The sequence below is a fragment of the Carettochelys insculpta genome, chromosome 2 (assembly GCF_033958435.1).
Source record: "Carettochelys insculpta isolate YL-2023 chromosome 2, ASM3395843v1, whole genome shotgun sequence".
Taxonomy (NCBI): Eukaryota; Metazoa; Chordata; order Testudines; family Carettochelyidae; genus Carettochelys; species Carettochelys insculpta.
This window is the reverse complement of record NC_134138.1, coordinates 97,030,957-97,048,531: the sequence shown is the minus strand read 5'-3', so window position 1 is coordinate 97,048,531 and position 17,575 is coordinate 97,030,957. Positions and strand designations below refer to the sequence as shown.

At 43.0% G+C, this 17,575-nt stretch overlaps 1 protein-coding gene across 3 annotated transcripts in view; it reads left to right on the top strand.

The window, feature by feature from the left end:
• The window catches only part of PPP4R1 (protein phosphatase 4 regulatory subunit 1), a 99,762-nt gene that overhangs the window by 19,446 nt on the left and 62,741 nt on the right, over nucleotides 1–17,575 (top strand). Inside the window, exons 3-4 of one of the 3 annotated variants that reach the window (XM_074987451.1) lie at nucleotides 5,261–5,345; nucleotides 15,579–15,685. In XM_074987451.1, the coding sequence (XP_074843552.1) occupies nucleotides 5,261–5,345; nucleotides 15,579–15,685 (192 nt within the window). Of the gene's footprint in view, nucleotides 1–5,209; nucleotides 5,346–15,578; nucleotides 15,686–17,575 lie in introns of those variants that run through there. The other 2 variants (XM_074987450.1, XM_074987452.1) reach the window with 2 other exon arrangements.

Sequence of the window (17,575 nt, the reverse complement as noted above, 5' to 3'; positions counted from 1 at the left end):
TCATCTTTCTCCTCCTGAAGGGCCTTTTAAATTGATCAAACAAAGGGTTGCTAAGTATATTTTCCCTTTTGTTCGGCAAACATTTGATTACCCAACAGATCTTTTCCTGATCCCTCCTCGTCAGTAGTTCAGTATCTCTCCACCCATTGTGACTTCATATTTGCAGATCATTATCTTCTCTCTTCCTCCCACTGCAGCTCTATCACCACTTTATGCTCCAAGTTTCTCAGCTGCTACTGTACTAGATCACCACTATCCATCTGATTCCCAGCTGTCTTCCATCCCAAATCTTACCTCCTTCCTTTCTGTCTGATTCCCTTAAGAAACCCATACAGTTGACTCCCAGCTACTATGGAAGCTGGCCATTTTGCCCTATTTTCCATGTGTTTTTGCAGCTCATGCATCAACTTTCGTGTATATCTTCATGTATATTTTCTAGTCATCTTATTATGTAGCAATTACAGAAGGCCAATTGTTTCCCAGATAGAGAAGGGATTCGTGACTTTACCTGTAAAGCAACACTGTTAATATAATGAAGTCGCAAACTCACTCCCTTATGATAACCATGTATAATAGTGTGATATTTAAGAAAGGTACATTTGGAAAACTAAAATGTGTAAGATCCAATTCAGAAAATTACAGATCCATGCATTAGAATATAGAAAAGAAATTTCATGTCTGAAATGTCGACTTTTAAGATCTTGTAAGGTATGTCTGCACTGCTGTTAAATGCCCAGATGCCAGCTGACTTGGGCTTAAGGGGCTCAGGCTACAGGACTGATTAATTGTGGTGTTTGCAGTTAGGCTTGGGTTGCACTGAGACTTCTGGGATGCTGCGACCTCTCAGGGTCCTGGAGTGCAGGATCCATCCCAAGTCTGAATGTCTACACTGCATTTACACAGCACTTGCTTGACTCCATGAACCCAAGTCAGCTTTCACCGGCCAGCTGCAGGTTTGTAATTGCAGCGTAGACACACCCATCGTATAATTTTTATGAAGAGTGAGTAGAGGAGTGTGTTTGTTTTTTCCGATGTTGCTTTTTAAAAATAAAATCCTAGGCTGATGTACCAAGTGTTTTGCGTTGAAAATATTATATGGCCTGACTGAATTAGCCAAGACAGACTAGAAGTAATAACAGAGAGATTGTCTGTGCTCCAACAAAACAAAATAGCAGAAGTGTAGAACTTTGAAGACTAACAAAATGATTTCTTTGGTGATGAGCTTTTGTGGGACAGATCCACTTCATCCAATCAATTTCATTTCCAATACAGACTGATATTTACAGTTACAGGGGACCAAAAAAAATGCAGTAAAAACTGACAAATCAAATACATAGAACTGAAGGAGGGGAGATGACGGGCAGGGGGGATGTTAATTGTCCTGCCTGAGATAATTATGAGCGTCAAAGGAAGGGAAGCAGTCCTTGTAATGCGTGAGGTAATTGATGTCTCTGTTCATACCACATTGACGATGTGCCGACCTACTCCGGGTCCCGTGGGTGCACGTGGGGTGTGATACAGCGGGGGGAGTCGGGTGGCCCAGGACCAACCACCCCACCTTTATAGCAGCCTGATATAGTGTAGCAGCAATATGTGATTCAGTGTATTCACTTTAAAACCTAGGTTTCCACAGTATTATGAATACCAGGAACAATAACACTCCGATTGTGAACACCACAATGCCCTGTGGCTGTTCTAAGTCCCAATAATTCTCTATACAGACCCAGCTAGACCAGCTAGTGGTATTTACCAATAGTGATTTATTCGTAACTACAATTACTTAACACTTGTTATATATAGATAGATAGATAGATAGATAGTTATTTATTTGGCATAAGCTAAATACTAGGTTACATATAACTATATATAATTACATGTGACTTACCAATAACATCCAGTGCTCCCACATCTCACCAATAACTACGTTACAGCGGCCCTTCAACTCAGAGATACGGCTTGGTTGGGACCTTTCGTGGTGGTGACGTCCGGGTGATCAGGCCGGGGTCTGCTGTCTGGACTGGAAGTTGCTAGCCTCCGCCTTGTGTCCAGGAGCCCACACCCTTATTCCTGCTAAATCACCTTTTATACTGTTTCTTACTTGGGGGTTCGATACCTGGCCAATTAAAGCGTTTGTTACCTAATTTGGGCTTTCTATCCTCCCGGCCTGTCAGAACATGTTACAAGATTTCCTCTGTCCTTGGTCTTTTTCTGAACCTCCCCTGGGACCCTCTGATGTTGTACAACCAAGATGTTCTCTTTGGGGGGCTTCCAGCTACTAGCCCCAGCTGTTCTCTTTGGGGGCTTACTATCTGCTTGTCAGGATGTTCTCTTTGGGGACTCTCCAACTACTTGTCAACTTTCTGATTTCTTTCTCCTGGCCTGACTTCAGACCTTCCCGCCGTTGTATGATAGCATTCCAAGATGGAGTGTATGGTCATTCTGCCTTGCGAGTGAGGCCCGGCCACCAGGTGCTCGTGCTCCCACACACGTTAATGTGTTGAATTTGAATGTGAATTCCAACTTTATGATAAATTCCAACTTTATGAAATTTCATAAAGTTGGAATTCATATTCAAATTCAACACATTAACATGTGGTATGAACAGAGACATCAATTACCTCACATATTACAAGGACAGCTTCCCTTCCTTTGATGCTCGTAATTATCTCAGTCAGGGCAACTAATATCTCCCGCTCCCGCCCCCTCCTTCGGTTCTGTGTGTTTGATTTGTCAGGTTTTCTTGCAATTTTTTTCCATCCTCTGCACTTACAAATGTCAGTCTGTATTGGAAATGAGACCAGAAGTAGTTATACAGTGCTGTAGCATCAGTTTTTAGGTAGAAAAATAGTGTCATTTGAGCCTACGGGGGAGTACTCACATAAGACAACAGTTTGTGTCCTTGAATGTACACGTTCAAAGAATCATAGAATACTAGGACTGGAAGGGACCTTGAGAGGCCATCAAGTTCAGCCTCCTGCCCTCGTGGCAGGACCAAGTACTGTCTAAACCATCCCTGATGGACATCTATCTAACCTGTTCCTAAATATCTCCAGTGATGGAGAGTCCACAACCTCCCTTGACAATTTATTCCACTGTTTGACCCCCTTGACAGTTAAGAACTTTTTCCTAATGTCCAACCTAAACCTCCCTTGCTGCAATTTAAGTCCATTGCCTCTTGTTCTATCCTCAGAGGCCAAGAAGAACAAGTTTTTTCTCCCTCTTCCTTATGACACCCTTTTAGATACCTGAAAACCGCTATCATGCCCCCCCTCAATCTTTTCTTTTCCAAACTAAACAAGCCCAATTCTTTCAGCCTTTCTTCATATGTCATGTTCTCTAGACCTTTAATCATTCTTGTTGCTCTTTTCTTGACCCTCTCTAATTTCTCCACATTTTTCTGGAACTGCAGTGCCCAGAACTGGACACAGTACTCCAGCTGAGGCCTAACCAGAGCAGAGTAGAGTGGAAGAATGACTTCTCATGTCTTGTTCACAACACAACTGTTAATGCATCCCAGAATCATGTTTGCTTTTTTTGCAACAGCATCACACTGTTGACTCATATTTAGCTTGTGGTCCACTGTAACCCCTAGATCCCTTTCTGCTGTAGTCATTCCTAGACAGTCTCTTCCCATTCTGTATGTGTGATACTGATTGTTGCTTCCCAAGTGGAGCACTTTGCATTTGTCCTTATTAAACTTCATCCTGTTTGCCTTGGACCATTTCTCCAGTTTATCCAGATGATTTTGAATTATGACCCTGTCTTCCAAAGCAGTTGCAACCCCTCCCAACTTTGTATCATCTGCAAACTTAATAAGCCTACTTTCTATGCCAATATCTAAATAGTTGATGAAGATATTGAACAGAACCCATCCCAAAACAGACCTCTGCAGAACCCCACTTGTTATACTTTTCCAGCAGGATTGAGAACCATTAAGAACTACTCTCTGAGTATGGTTATCCAGCCAGTTGTGCACCGACCTTACAGTAGCCTCATCTAAGTTGCATTTGCCTAGTTTATTTATTAGAATATCATGCAAGACTGTATCAAATGCTTTACTAAAGTCTAGGTATACCACATCCACCGCTTGTCTCCTATCCCCAAGGCTCGTTATCCTATCGAAGAAAGCTGTCAGATTGGTTTGACATGATTTGTTCTTTACAAATCCATGCTGTCTGTTCCCTATCACTTTACCACCTTCCAAATGCTTGCAGATGATTTCTTGAATTACCTGCTCCACTATCTTTCCTGGCACAGAAGTTAAGCTGACTGGCCTGTAGTTTCGTGGGTTATTCTTATTCCCCTTCTTATAGATGGACACTATATATGCCCTTTTCCAGTCTTCTGGAATCTCTCCTGTCTCCCATGATTTTCCAGAAAAGATAGCTAAAGGCTCAGATACCTCCTCTACCAGCTCCTTGAGTATTCTAAGATGCATTCAGAGACTTAGTTTAAACCTCCGTCCTTTTGTACAGGTCCATGCAGATCTTCCCATGCACAGCCCCACTAAGTTCACTGAGGCCATATGGGGAGGCAAGTAAGTGCCAGCATAAAGCTGCCTGTCAGAATGAAGCATGTAAGCAATTAATGTTTCAGATGTGTATTTTCTGCGTTGAAGTAGATAGAGGCATTGGTAAATATTTGATACTACATTATGATGTTACAGAAAATATTTAAAGTTCATTTGTATGCATATTTATTTTAGTTTTGTGATTACTAGGTATTATTTTCAATTACATTAATTTTAATTTTTAATTTCCTGTTGGTCCAGATGTACAATCTCTGCAAAACTATAACTTTCAGTCATAGATTTTTATTTTATTGAGATTTCATGGGGATATTTTTAAAAAGTTAAGTCAACTGAAGATTCAGGGTTAGTCAACAGGCATTTGATGTATGCAAGTGGTAATATTGTGTAACTCCTGCAGCTTTAAACATTTTGTGATAGTTCAGACTTGGGGAAGTTGTATCAAATAGCATGAAAGTTGAAGCAAACAGTTTTTGAGATTAAACGCTGACCTACATAAAGAGTGCTTCATAGAAGGAAAATGGCTGTAAGGGAAAATGACGGTATCTTTTGAATGTGATTCGATATGTACTCATTTGAGACAGATTCTTGCCTAGACTTGCTTGTCCTCAATCCAGAAAAGGCTTAATTTTAGTGTTAAAGTACTGTGATTATAAGGAATATTTCTGATGTCTCTGATAGTTGGTGTGGATGACTACAGCTCAGAGTCTGATGTGATTATTATACCTTCAGCCCTGGACTTTGTCTCACAAGATGAAATGTTGACGCCTTTGGGAAGACTGGACAAGTACGCTGCAAGTGAGAACATATTTAACAGGTATGCTTTTTAAATATTCTGTTTCTGCTTAAAGAACAAGGTGTATAATGTATATTAACCTGATATAGAGATCTGTTTAGAGTTCATCTGTGTGACATGTGAATGTTTTGAAACGTGTGAAACGTTCTTTTCAAAAATGCACAGTTAGATTAAAATGCATAGGCTAACACTTCCCAGCCCCTCATAAATACCCCATCATTCCCTCCTCCACCCACTAAACATTCAAAACATTTCTTACTTATTAAGTAACCTTAATTCTAATATGCTTTACAGAAAGTAGATCATATTCTAATAGGTTCCTGTAGGTAGACATTCCCCCCCCCCCCCCCCGATCATTAACAATCATATAGTGGTAGTTACCACAGGGCTGTCATAATTTATATGCAAAAGTTGCACTAGGAAAATATTTAATGAAATGTAGCATCTGGAAACAAGAAGCTGATATTTTCTGATCTGCCAACTTTCAGCAGGGCGTTAGAACACTTTAAAAATCTATTTTGCTTTTTCCCCTTGTATGCACTTTGTGTATCATCCCACTTAGTCTTTGGTAATGCAAGCAGGCTAGTTATTCATGTTCTGGTTTTCGTCCAATAGTATGCTATAGTGTTTGGGTTTCACATGCCACAGAGGAGTGTTGGAATCTAAACCAAAACTTCTTTTTGTGGGAATTTTGAAAGGTCATGAATATTTTGATTTTAATATATTAAAACACCAAAATTGTACAATAACATAGCTTACATTTTACATATAAATGCCTTTTAGTAATATGTGTTTACGGGCTGTTTGTAATTTTTGAGCTTGCCTTATACTTTTCAGGACCATTGCAGATGAACCTGCTAATCTGCTTTGGTATTTAAGGTCCTAGTCCTTTAAATATTTACATGTGTTTAATATTAAGTATGTGTATAGTCACTGAAAAGTTCTGTTGTGACATGCCCCCAAGTTACCAGACTTGTTCTTCATTTTTCAGACTGAACTAAAGATTTTAAATGTTCTAATTTAGTAAGGTTTCGCTTGTCATAGCTATGAACGTTTTTCTTCCTCTTCAGGTATCTTGCAGTTCTTGGTGGCAATTTATGTAAATTACAACTATGGAGAAAGCCCTGATACCCAGCCTTTCCTCACAGTTTTGCAATTGAGGGTTGAATCAGCAGATCATGAAAGAAGTAGTTTGTTTTTTTTTTAAATAAACTTTCTAATCCCTATGATATTTTATTGTGATAGGTAATAAAAACTAGTTATTCAGGAAAACAAAACTTTTGTCAATGTCAAACCTGTGAGGTTCTGACTTAGCAGGAATAATTCTTAACTTTTTCCCAGCATGCATTCTTGAGAGGTTTTCAGTTCTGCATACCAAAATAATCTTTTTTGCTTCAAGCTACCCCCTTTCCTATGTATGCATGATGGGTTCATGTCTCTGTTTTTCCTGTGACCCCATAATGAATTGAGGCATACATTTTCTTACAGTGGTACTTACTGCTATTAAGAGTCTACATTTCAAATGAAAATTATTCCATTTTTGGTGAGTGACTGCTGAAGTATACTTCTTCCAAATATAGACTCAGAGTTTAGATTAGGAAGGTGTGTTGTAATGATGTCAACAAAAGTTGGATTTATAGATTTGCCATTGCTCTCAATCCAATGTAAGAGGTCTTAGTCTACTTGATAATCACTTCTGATATTTGCCAAGTCCAAGAGGTAGGGTTTAGGTATTAATCTTTCCATTTATAGTGGTACATTGCAGGTCAATGTGTAATTGGGAATTGATTTAGAAACTCATAGGATTGTTTCCATGTTTGACAAATACTTTAATTACTGCAGTTTGAAACTTTCTAGTCCAGCACTCTCAGTATCTGCTGAAGGAGACAATTTGCCAGACCACGGGAGGTCAGCATTTTCTAGCAGCAGTATCAACACTTCCACTGCTTACTGGGCTCTTAGAAGACATTTAGGGAGTAAAGTAGAGCTCAATAACATCACAGAACACAGAACACTGAGAGCCAGTACTGGTGACTGTAAACAAACTGTATGGGATCATGGGAAACTTTGCTACACCCTTAAATGGTCATCTGGCTAACTAAAATCATGCCACATTATGTATATTGCCAGATGACAGAGTGCTGGATTAGAGAGGTTCAACCTGTAGTAGTAGAATTGCTCATTTTCAAATCCCATTTATTTTGCTAAACTCAAAAAAAATTCTAAACAGCAATTTTTTCTAAACTTCCTTTTATTTTTTTCACCTACAACCACACATTTAGGCATTTATTTCTTATATAAATCTCTGATAAAATTGTCTTGCACTGTTTAGACCCTGTGATAGAAATTAGGGGAAGAAGAAGGTAAAATGGCTGTGCTTTATAGAGACACCTCAGTGCTGATTTCAAATCAGCAAGTGCAAAAAAGGGATTAAGTGTACTTTAGTACATTTATGTATGGCTCTTCAAGTGTATAACTGCAGTTCTGTAACTGTAAGTGTGTACTAGTCTTGTCCACATAAGGCAAGATTATTTTGAATAGTAGGTGTGTTCATCAGGGCAGCTGCTGCAGTCACGATATAAAGAACATCACAGTTTCAGACATCAAGAATTCTGAAAGACACCTACAAACCATCGTAAAGAACCTGTCCTGTGAAGGGATGGAGTTGCTCAGCAGTTACACAGCGTTCTTCATTCTTTGCAAAATTTGAAGGGTGAAATCCTTCAGAATGTATGCACTGCCTCCTTATCAAAAACCATACAGTTAAATACCTCAGATGAAACAGAAAAGCTGGTCATTGCACTAACAGCGTAGTTATCCACCCACAAAAACCCAGATGTACAAGGTGATGTCAATCTGCTACTTCTCAGTGACACATTCTTCACCAGTGACATCTAAGCATATTTGGTGGGACTGTTGGGAGCCACACAAGGACTACTCAAGTGAACATAACCTTTGAAAGTCACCTGGCACTAGATAGGATCTACCACCAGAAAGAAGGATGTCAGGTTAGCCTTTGACATTGATTTCTATCAAATTTCATTCCTTATTCTTCCTCCACCTCGTTTTCTTCCCTCTTCAGGGACTTCTTTCACAGGACCCTGCTGTAGGCAGAGGTGGTTTAATTGCTTTGTTTAGGAACCAAAGGAAGTGCTACTTAAATACAGGGGAAGAGATGTCTTTTTCTGTAGTTCCTCTTCTGAAAAAAAAAGTGGGTCTTCATCCTGTGGTAGATCTGAGAAGACTCCACAAATACATATATCAGGTTAAAACTTGCCTCTCTCATTCCATCTCTTCAAACTCAAAGGTGATAAGCGGCTTATCCATACAGCCCATGGGAAGTACCTGTGATGCACCATGGGGCCCACACCATCAGCAGTACAAGGCACTGTCATTTGTACTGTCCACAGGATAGATGATCTTCACAAAATGCCTAATGTGATGGCAGTCCATTCAAGGAGAGTGGACATTCACTCCTGCCTGTACCTAGGTGATTGGCTGATCAGAGGCAGGTCACAGGAGGAGACTAAATCTTGTCTCAGTCTATCACAAATGATTTTCATACAATCATCTCTACATTGGTGAAAGTCTGTCTCCAGAGATCTGGTTCCCCTCTCCCTGATCAGTGATAAACAACCTAGAGTGAAGTCCAGTTATGACAGTCTAGACATGCTGAAGTCTCATAGGCCTCTTAGTGTGTACGTAATATCATTTACCAAACTTTACTTGTGATTCCTGTAACTTTGGCCAAGAAGCATGTATTCCCTGTCCAGTCATCACATGAGCAAGAGAGTCACAGACCCACTCCGAAGTCCTGAGAGACCTTAGTTGGTGTTTAGATCCCAAGAACAGGCAAAAAGGTGTTCAATATTCTGCTTCCTCTGACAATGACACTCATTACACATACATTAAAATCAGGATAATGAACCAAACTAAACCAGCTGTAGGACCAAGGAACCAGAAACACAAACATCCCAGAGCTCATGAATAAGAGTGGCTTGTATTGCATTTTCTATCCTGCTGTGGAACTCAGGATACAGCTATTGATGGCCAATACGCTATATAAATAGAGGAGTTGGTTTATCACCCCTCTGCTAGGAAGTAATCAAGCTGTGCCGTATTGTCCAGTACTTCACTAGTATTTTTTTCCTTCCAGGAATCAGCAGTTAACCTGGCAGACTTCTTGAGCAGATCTGCAATAGGCCAACAGTGGGTGGTTGCTGTGGAAATCCATCACAGATCCAATAGTTGGTCAGTTTGGGATTTGCATAGTTGATCTTTCCTCTGCCAAACTGAACCTGTTTGCTCCAGGGGAGTAATATGCCCAGTTTTGTTGTCATTCTGCTTCCTGAAACAACAAACTCAAGTCATGCATGCATGTTTACCAGTTTTCCCACCAATCTCTGGGTTGATAGCCAAGATCAGAAAGGGCTAGGCAAGACTGATCGTCAGAAATTGTTACTGGCTGACTCAGTTTTGACTTTCAGATTTATTGCGGGTATCCATCTGACACTGCATCCATTTCCCCGCCTATCCAGGTATACTATCACAGAATCACAATTAGATTCTGCACTCAAACATACTGTCATTGCGTGTGATGACTTTAATGTTGGCTGATAGCACACCACTGCAGAGAGTGCTTCTAGCAATTCAGGAAATTCTCATGAAAAGTAGAAAGCCGCATACAGGAAAAAAGTGCTCTTTTAAATGGAGGAATTTCTACATATAAGCAGCCCAATACAATTTCAGTCTGGTAGAAACCATGATATCAAAGATCCTCAACTACATGCCGCACTTAAAGCACGCTAGCCTTTTTTCGTGATTCACCTTGCAGGAATATTAGCACATTTGTTTGTTGTTCAGTCATACTCCATTGAATCCTCATCTGTATCCAAGTTCCTCAAAAGTCTCTTGCATGCTTAACCACTCAGTACAGATCCAACTTTGTTACGGGTCCCCCACATCTTCCTCCTGAAGAATGTGGGACTTCCTTTTTAATTGCACTCACTCTGTTCATTGTACTGTCTTACCCTGATAGTTTTTCTGGTTATCAGCATCTAGGCAAGGAGGATGAGTTAGTTCTAAATTCTCATGGCTGACTTGCCTATATGTTCTTTCACAAGGACAAAGTTGTACTACATCTGTTTCCCAAGTTTATTCCTAAGTTATTCCTGGAATTCCTCCTAAAATAGTCAATGTCTGTACCTTTTCTTTCCAACTTCTGACTTGTTGCAAAGAAGCTAAGTGCTATGAATATTTCCAGAGCTGTCCTCTGTTACATTACAGGACCAAGCCCTTTAAGACTATCCCCTTTCCTCTTCATGGTTAGGTCGATCCTTTTCAAAGGACAGACCATCTTATCACAGAGAGGCTATGTGGATCATTTCCATCAGTTTGATGTCTGGCCACCTTCCCACTCCAGATGTTGAGGCTCACTCCACCCTGGCACTGGCATTGTCTTTTGCATGCTTCAAGAATATGTTAAATCTGCAAGATGTCAGTGGGCTGTCCAACACTGCTGTTTCCCAAACATTACATCCTTGACATAGCAACTAGGTTGGCAGCCAAGTTTGGGAGAACAGTTGTTGTTTGAGTAATATGTCTCTATCCTACAGTAGGATCCACAGTGATTACAGTATCTTGAACCATGCACTGGCAGTGTAAGTAACCATTCTTTCCCTACAGTTCTCTGTCTAGGGTTCTAGTGGACAATAAAACCTTGGGGAAGTGTTGCAGAGTGGTAGTGGTAGGACTGGGAGATGGCAGGGGAAGCCTGTTAACTGCCTGCTACTTGAAGGGAGGGAGGTCATTTATGTCCCCCCGTAGATTTTCTTACACACAGGCTGAGTTTTCAGGCTAAACTTCCCCTTTTATGAGCACTACATAAATACAGGAAATCCACCATCATTTGCGGTAGTTACTTTATTGACATCACTACGAATGGCGAAATCTGTGAATACAGGGGTGGAGAGAGGGGCAGGGCAGGAGCCAACCTTCCTTCCCTCCTCTTGCACTGCAGGCTCTGCCCCATGCTGCTCCCTTTCCCCTTCTCCCTAGGCAACAGGACTCGGGGGGCGGGGGGCCGGGGGCCTACTGGTAGATGCTGCAGGGGTGCTGTGGGGGACAGCAGCAGTCTGCTCCACCATGCCACGCCACCCTCCTAGCCTCCTGCACTCTCTTCCCTCAGTGGCAGGAAGCGGAGTACCCTTACAGTTCCTGCCAGCTGCAGAGAAGAAAGTCACAGTGGGTCATGAGGGCAGTGTGGCATGGTGCAGCAGGATGCTGCTCCTGTTGCCTACATGAGTGCAGATGGGAGGCAATCCCTGCATCCTCTGCTGATGGCCCTTGTCCCAAGGTAAACCCCGACTACAGGAGTGATGGATGGAGCCTGACAGCTGCTGCCACCCTGCAACAGGCCCCCCTCAGGGCACTTCCTCTCTCTCCCCCATACTCCCCCCAAGGCTGGGGGATGGGGTGCAATGACAGGGTGGTGGCAGGAAGGGGAGGGGCTTGGGGACAGGAGATGTCTGCGACTATGCCAAATTGCAAATAATGATTTTGCAAATTGAGGCACTCGTATTTCTGGTCATTTAATTATAAAATATTTGGACTAAGCATAAATTCGCATGAAGATGGGTATTTTTGTTCCATTGCAGTCAATGAGCATGTTTTTGTTGGCTGTTTCTCTATTCAGAAATCTGTAATACGTTCTGCAGTTCAAACTTGGCATAGCTGATCTTATTTCAAGAGCAAACTTGGAAAAAGTGAAAAAGAAAATATGGAAGTCAAGAATTGCTTAATATCTATACACACACTACACACACTAGCAAATTGACCCCACATTACTCGGGTTTGTCAGTGAAGTAAGGGCATCTTTGTTTTTTTGTTTTTTACCCTGTTTGGAAAATAAAAGGAAAGTACATATGGTTTGTGCAAATGACTGTGTTTTTTGGAAAGTGGAGGAAAAAAGTTTGTATTAATAGAAGTCTGACAATGATTCAAAGATTACATAGAGCTTGTTGGTAGACAACATTTTCAGTCTTTGTCATTTGCTAGAATAAATGGAGGGGGGTGGGTGAGTCTTGAAGCATGGGAGCTCTGGCAGGAGGGGGGTGGTTGGCATAAGAATGAGAGCAAGGGGCTGGAAGAGTTGTGGGGGTTGGGACAGGAGGTGGAAGTTGCTGCAGTAAGGACATGGGGCTGGGGATAAGGGCAGAGGTCTTGTGGTAGGGCTGAGGGTAGGAGTTGGAGAAGTGAGGGCAGGGGTTTCAGTGGGGGAGGCTCAGGACAGGCAGTGGGAAGTGCTGGGTGAGGGCAGAATGGTGGGGACTTGCAGCACAGCATTTGTGAGCAGGGGGTTCTGTGTAGAGGATGGGGTGTAGATGTCACAGCAGGGGTTTTACTGTAGGAGAGGCTTAGAGTGCGGGGTGTGTGGTAGAGTGAGGGCAGGGGCTGGGGGACAGCTGAAGTTTGGGTGTGCAGAGGGGCTTAGAAGTGGTGTTGGGCTGTGAGGCTGGGTTGTGGCTGTGGGTGGGGTAGAGGAGTGCAGGAACTAGGAGGGTGAGAAGGGGTGGGGTTGGTGTGGTGAGGGTAGATGTGCGGATGAGGGTTCGGTGTGTGAGACGGTCAGGGCACAGGGTGGGGGTTCAGATGTCGAAGTAGGGGTTTTGTTGGTGGTGATTCAGGGCAGGTAGGGGGAGGTGGTAGAGTAAGGGTAGTGGGCCAAGAAGGGAAGTGGAGGGCTGAAGGCAGAGTTCGTTGTATGTATGTGTGTGGTGGGGAGGGTGTCAGAAGTGGGAGTTACGTCAGGATGGTTGGGAGATTTCAGGGCTTTCTGGGTGTGGCCACAGCAATGGTGGAGCTGGGGAAGGGGGACAGTGCTGTGCTGCCCTGCACTTTCATCTCCTTGAGGAGGTCTGGATTGTGGTACTTGGCCCCAGTATCTCCACGGGGGACAGCTGGGCTGGGCCAACCTCTGCAGCCTCAGACGTAGCTCCTGGGCAGGAGAGGCACCTTCCCTCGTTCTGCGGGAGGTCAGGCTTGACTCTTTACTGGGGGTGGGAAGCCCTTTCCCCTTCCCAGTGTGAACTGGGGTGAGGGGAGGGGCGGACCAGAGCTCTTTTCCCAGGTCCTGGTGCAGAAGCAGCCACTCACAGCATTTTTTCCTGGCACAGAGACAGCAGAGGACAAGGGCAGGTCAACAGCGCTTTTCCACCTCCTGGCACAGCAGCACCAAGGCAGCCTGAGCCATGGCTTTTTCCCCTGGCCCAGCCAAGCAGCAGAGTGCAGGGGTCAGCCTGGGGCCAGGGCAATTTCCCTGGCCTCAGTACGAGCTTGTGGCAGGGAAGGGCTGGGGTACGTGGCTTCAGTGCCTCAGGGGGTAACTGGGGGGAGGAGGCTTATTGAGCTGCACAGAGGGAGTCCTGCTGCCCTCTGCAACTCCTCCCCAGCTTTGGCTGAGTGCTGGGGAGTGGGGCACTTAAGTCTCCTGGCAAAGTGGGGAAGCCTGTCTCCTTGTGGCCGCTGTTTTCCTGATGCGGCTGCCCCCAGCTGTCACGCCGCAGTATTGCTCTTCCTGTGCTCACTGCCTCCAGTGGTGAGTCTGAAGTATATTGTCCATTCTGTTGGTGCTCCTCCCTTTCCACGTTCTGGGTATTCCATGTCCTTCAAGTATTTCCCACTTGCCAGGCACAACCAAATCCTGACCTTGGTTTAAGTTAGGGTAAGACGAAGCTGCATATCTGATTTTGTGATTGTAGCTCTTATGATTGAAGTGGAGTTGTTAGACAAACCCAACATCAACAGACAGACACACACTGTAAAATATGTAGTAGAAATATATAAAAATTGGTTTAAAACCATTTTGCACATGATTGTTATGTAATGTGGATGGATTATTTTTGTTAGTATGGAAAAGTTGACTCATTTTAATTCTAGAGAATTTTAAATTACTGTTAATGTTGAGGCTTTACATTCATGGAAAGTATCTGTATTTTCCTGGCTCCAGTTAAATGAATTGCAGAGTTCCTAAGGCCCTGCATATGAGAGAAATACAAACACGTATTAATAACCCAGTCTGTGACACTTACGTGATCCTGTTTTAATGAACATGGTTGATTTGTCTGCACCAGCTGAATTTTTCCATGGCCCTCCCCTTTGTCGTCAACCTTTGCTGTCCGAACATACGTCACTGTGTTATTACCAGTCCTTTCTGGGAATACTAAGCAGTTGTCTCTTAACTGTCTCAGGAATGGAACAGATTGCTTGAAGGATATGCAGAAAGAGCCAGCAGCCTGTGAGGGCAATGCACTCTGTGTTTTCTTACTGTGCAGAGAGCCAGAGGACCATCCAAATGGGTGATAGTTGTGTGTCCTATCTGTGCTGCCAAAAAGTCCAAACTGGTTTCAGAAGAACCACCACATGCCCTGTGTAGGCTGCTTACAAGGAGAAAAGTTAGTAACAGCTACCATTGCTAACCAGCCAGTAACCGTGCTATATGAACACATTTCATTTAGTGCCATCTATGTCAATAACAAATTACGGTTTTAGTTAACTTGGATCTTGTCCTCCACATTTCGTGTCTAGTTTGTAGTGTCAATGTCAAAATGTTTTGGGTTCATTAGCAAAATGTTATTAGTTAAAAGTAGTGAATAAGATCGTTCTGATTTTTTTCATGAATGCTGCATATCTATTACTTTTCTTTGGCTATGCCCCAAACAATAACAGGGTTGTACATGTTTTCTCTTTATTTTCATGATACATGTACATGCCTTTGTGTAGACTTTGGACAAAGCACAGTTGGTAAGTTTATTAATTTGGCTGTAGTTAGTCTCTGCTGAGTGCTCATACTTTCACTAACCTGTAGTTCCATCAAAAGCTGTTTAAAAGCAATAATCTCACCTCATCTTGCCTCAGCCATGTAAGGGAATTCGGAGTTGAGGATAAAAAAGTAAGTCAGTCTCTCAAAATTCTTCTCCCCAAATAATCCTCACATGTTGTCATAAGCTCTGATTTCCCTTATTCTTGCAAACTAAAGAGAAACTGCACATTGATTCAACTTTGTATTATGTTAATAGCTCTTAAAATTCTTAGCGTTTTCTTAAGATTATTTTAACTGAAGTTATTACTTAAAATTAATTAGACCCATTTTTATCGTGTGGTTGAAAGGGTCTCCACCCGCAAGAAATATTGAGCAATCAGAAACATTGTTACTTCTTCCAAAAATTGTATGATATTTATTCTCTTATGAATTAGGCAAATGGTGGCTCGAAGTTTGCTGGACACTTTGAAGGAAGTCAGTGATGACGAGAGAGATTGTATTGCTGTGCTGGAGAGAATCAGCAGATTAGCTGATGATTCAGGTACGTATTATGAAAGATCATAATGGAGGAGCATCTGAGCTTTTAGGGTGGGATCAGTGTGTTCTCACTCCTGTATTTGCAATAGGCTTTCAGAATTCCATAATGTTCTTTGTGATCTTCTTTTCACAGTTTCTTCCTCTCTATGTTGCTTTTCTCAATAGTACTTTACCAAAACAGCTGATGTCTAATCCATTGATCATGCTTTTCATTAGTAGATCTCAACAAAAGTTTGTATTATGTAATCAAGTGTCAGGAAGTGTGTAGGCGAGTGTGGCTCTCACTTACTGTCAGCCTCTAAGGGAGGCCAAACAAAGGCACGCCTCTGAAGTCATGGTCTAAGTCAGTGTTTTCCAAACTTAAAACATTCAAGTACCCTCTTCGGGACTTCGGCCTTATCAGCGTACCCCATCTCCCAGTGCTTAGCTGCTGATTTGTAATAATTTTTTCTGCTGTGTACCCCTTGAAATCCTTGGTACTCAACCACACTTTGGGAAACACCGGTCTAAGTAAACGGGTTTAGTTACCCATCTCCAGCTCCAGCTCTTAGGCAGGGTAGAGGTGCAACTACTTCAGGGGCCCAGCCCCAGGGCGGTGCACCACACAGTCGACAGTTTTAATCCTTAAGACAGGGTAGCTGCAAGTGGTTCAGCACCCAGGCCTTCAGCCAGGGCTGGGTACCTAGTAAATGAACGAGGGGGTGGGCAGAGGTTAGGTGCCCAGATGTCAGTCATCCATCAGAGGCAGAACGACAAGTGTGGGCCCTTTGGCTAAGGAAGTGGGTGTATTCCCAAACCAAGGAAAGGAGGATCCAGACCCACCTAACCCTACCATGTCCCAGCCTAGAGCCCTAAGAGTGGCAGAATGGTCTGCTGCCAGATCAGTGGGGAATTCTACTATGATGTGCTGACCATGTATCAGATATGCCTTCAGACAGGCTACAGCTGGCTATTCCTGGGCTCCTTCCTCCCCTCCAGGTATACACGAACCCCGAGGTTGTCCTCCATCTCCCTAGTATACGCTTTAAGTGGCAGTCTTAACAGCTTCTCAGTGTTGGGTGTGTCTGGCAGTCTGGGTACCTGGGAGCAGAGGTGGAAAGTCACTAAGTAGAAATATTTGGTTACACTACCCACGTACATTTTTTCAGAACTTATACTTTATTCAAGTAATTTATTTTCATGAAACTAGTACTTCTAAGTATTTTTTTAGAAAATAGCGTACTTTTTACTCACCGTTTCTGAAAGTATGTAGTTACTCACCACTTTCATCACCCCACTAGCAGTTGTGTAAGCCAGCATTCCAGTTTGCTAAATCACAGCTGTACATGCCTATTATCCAATCGTCATGCAGTGACAGATTTTTTTAAAAAATAACCAACAAGCACAATGTTTCTGCCAAAGACCCCTTTTAATAGCTGCATCAACACCTTTTCATTCAAAAACAGTATCTATGCAGCATCTACCATCCCTAGTGACCAAGGCTGTTACCCAAGGTGATGTGCTGAGGGGGGTGCATATGAAGAGTCTCAAGTGACTTTACCTGTAGATCAGCCAGCTACGTAGGAGGGGAGATCCAGCATTTCAGCAGGGAGGACAGCAGCACTTACTCTATCTCGGGGAATTCCTCTGCTCTGGTGGGAGAAGCAATGAGGTGGGTGCCCAGGGTAGGGACTACCCATTCCCCTGGGACAGAGCACTCCCTGTAGAAGCCCAACGGGAAGAGGGTGGGGCAGGCTGTGCTAGAAGAGGTTCAGGGTGGGTGGCTGAGGTTGCTGGGGGTTGAAGAAATGTGTGTGTATACTTTCTGTTCTGGATGACTGGGATTTGCAGTATGGGGTGGGGATTAGTGTGTGTATGTGGCATCCCTCTATGTGCTGGCTGACTGGGTATGTGT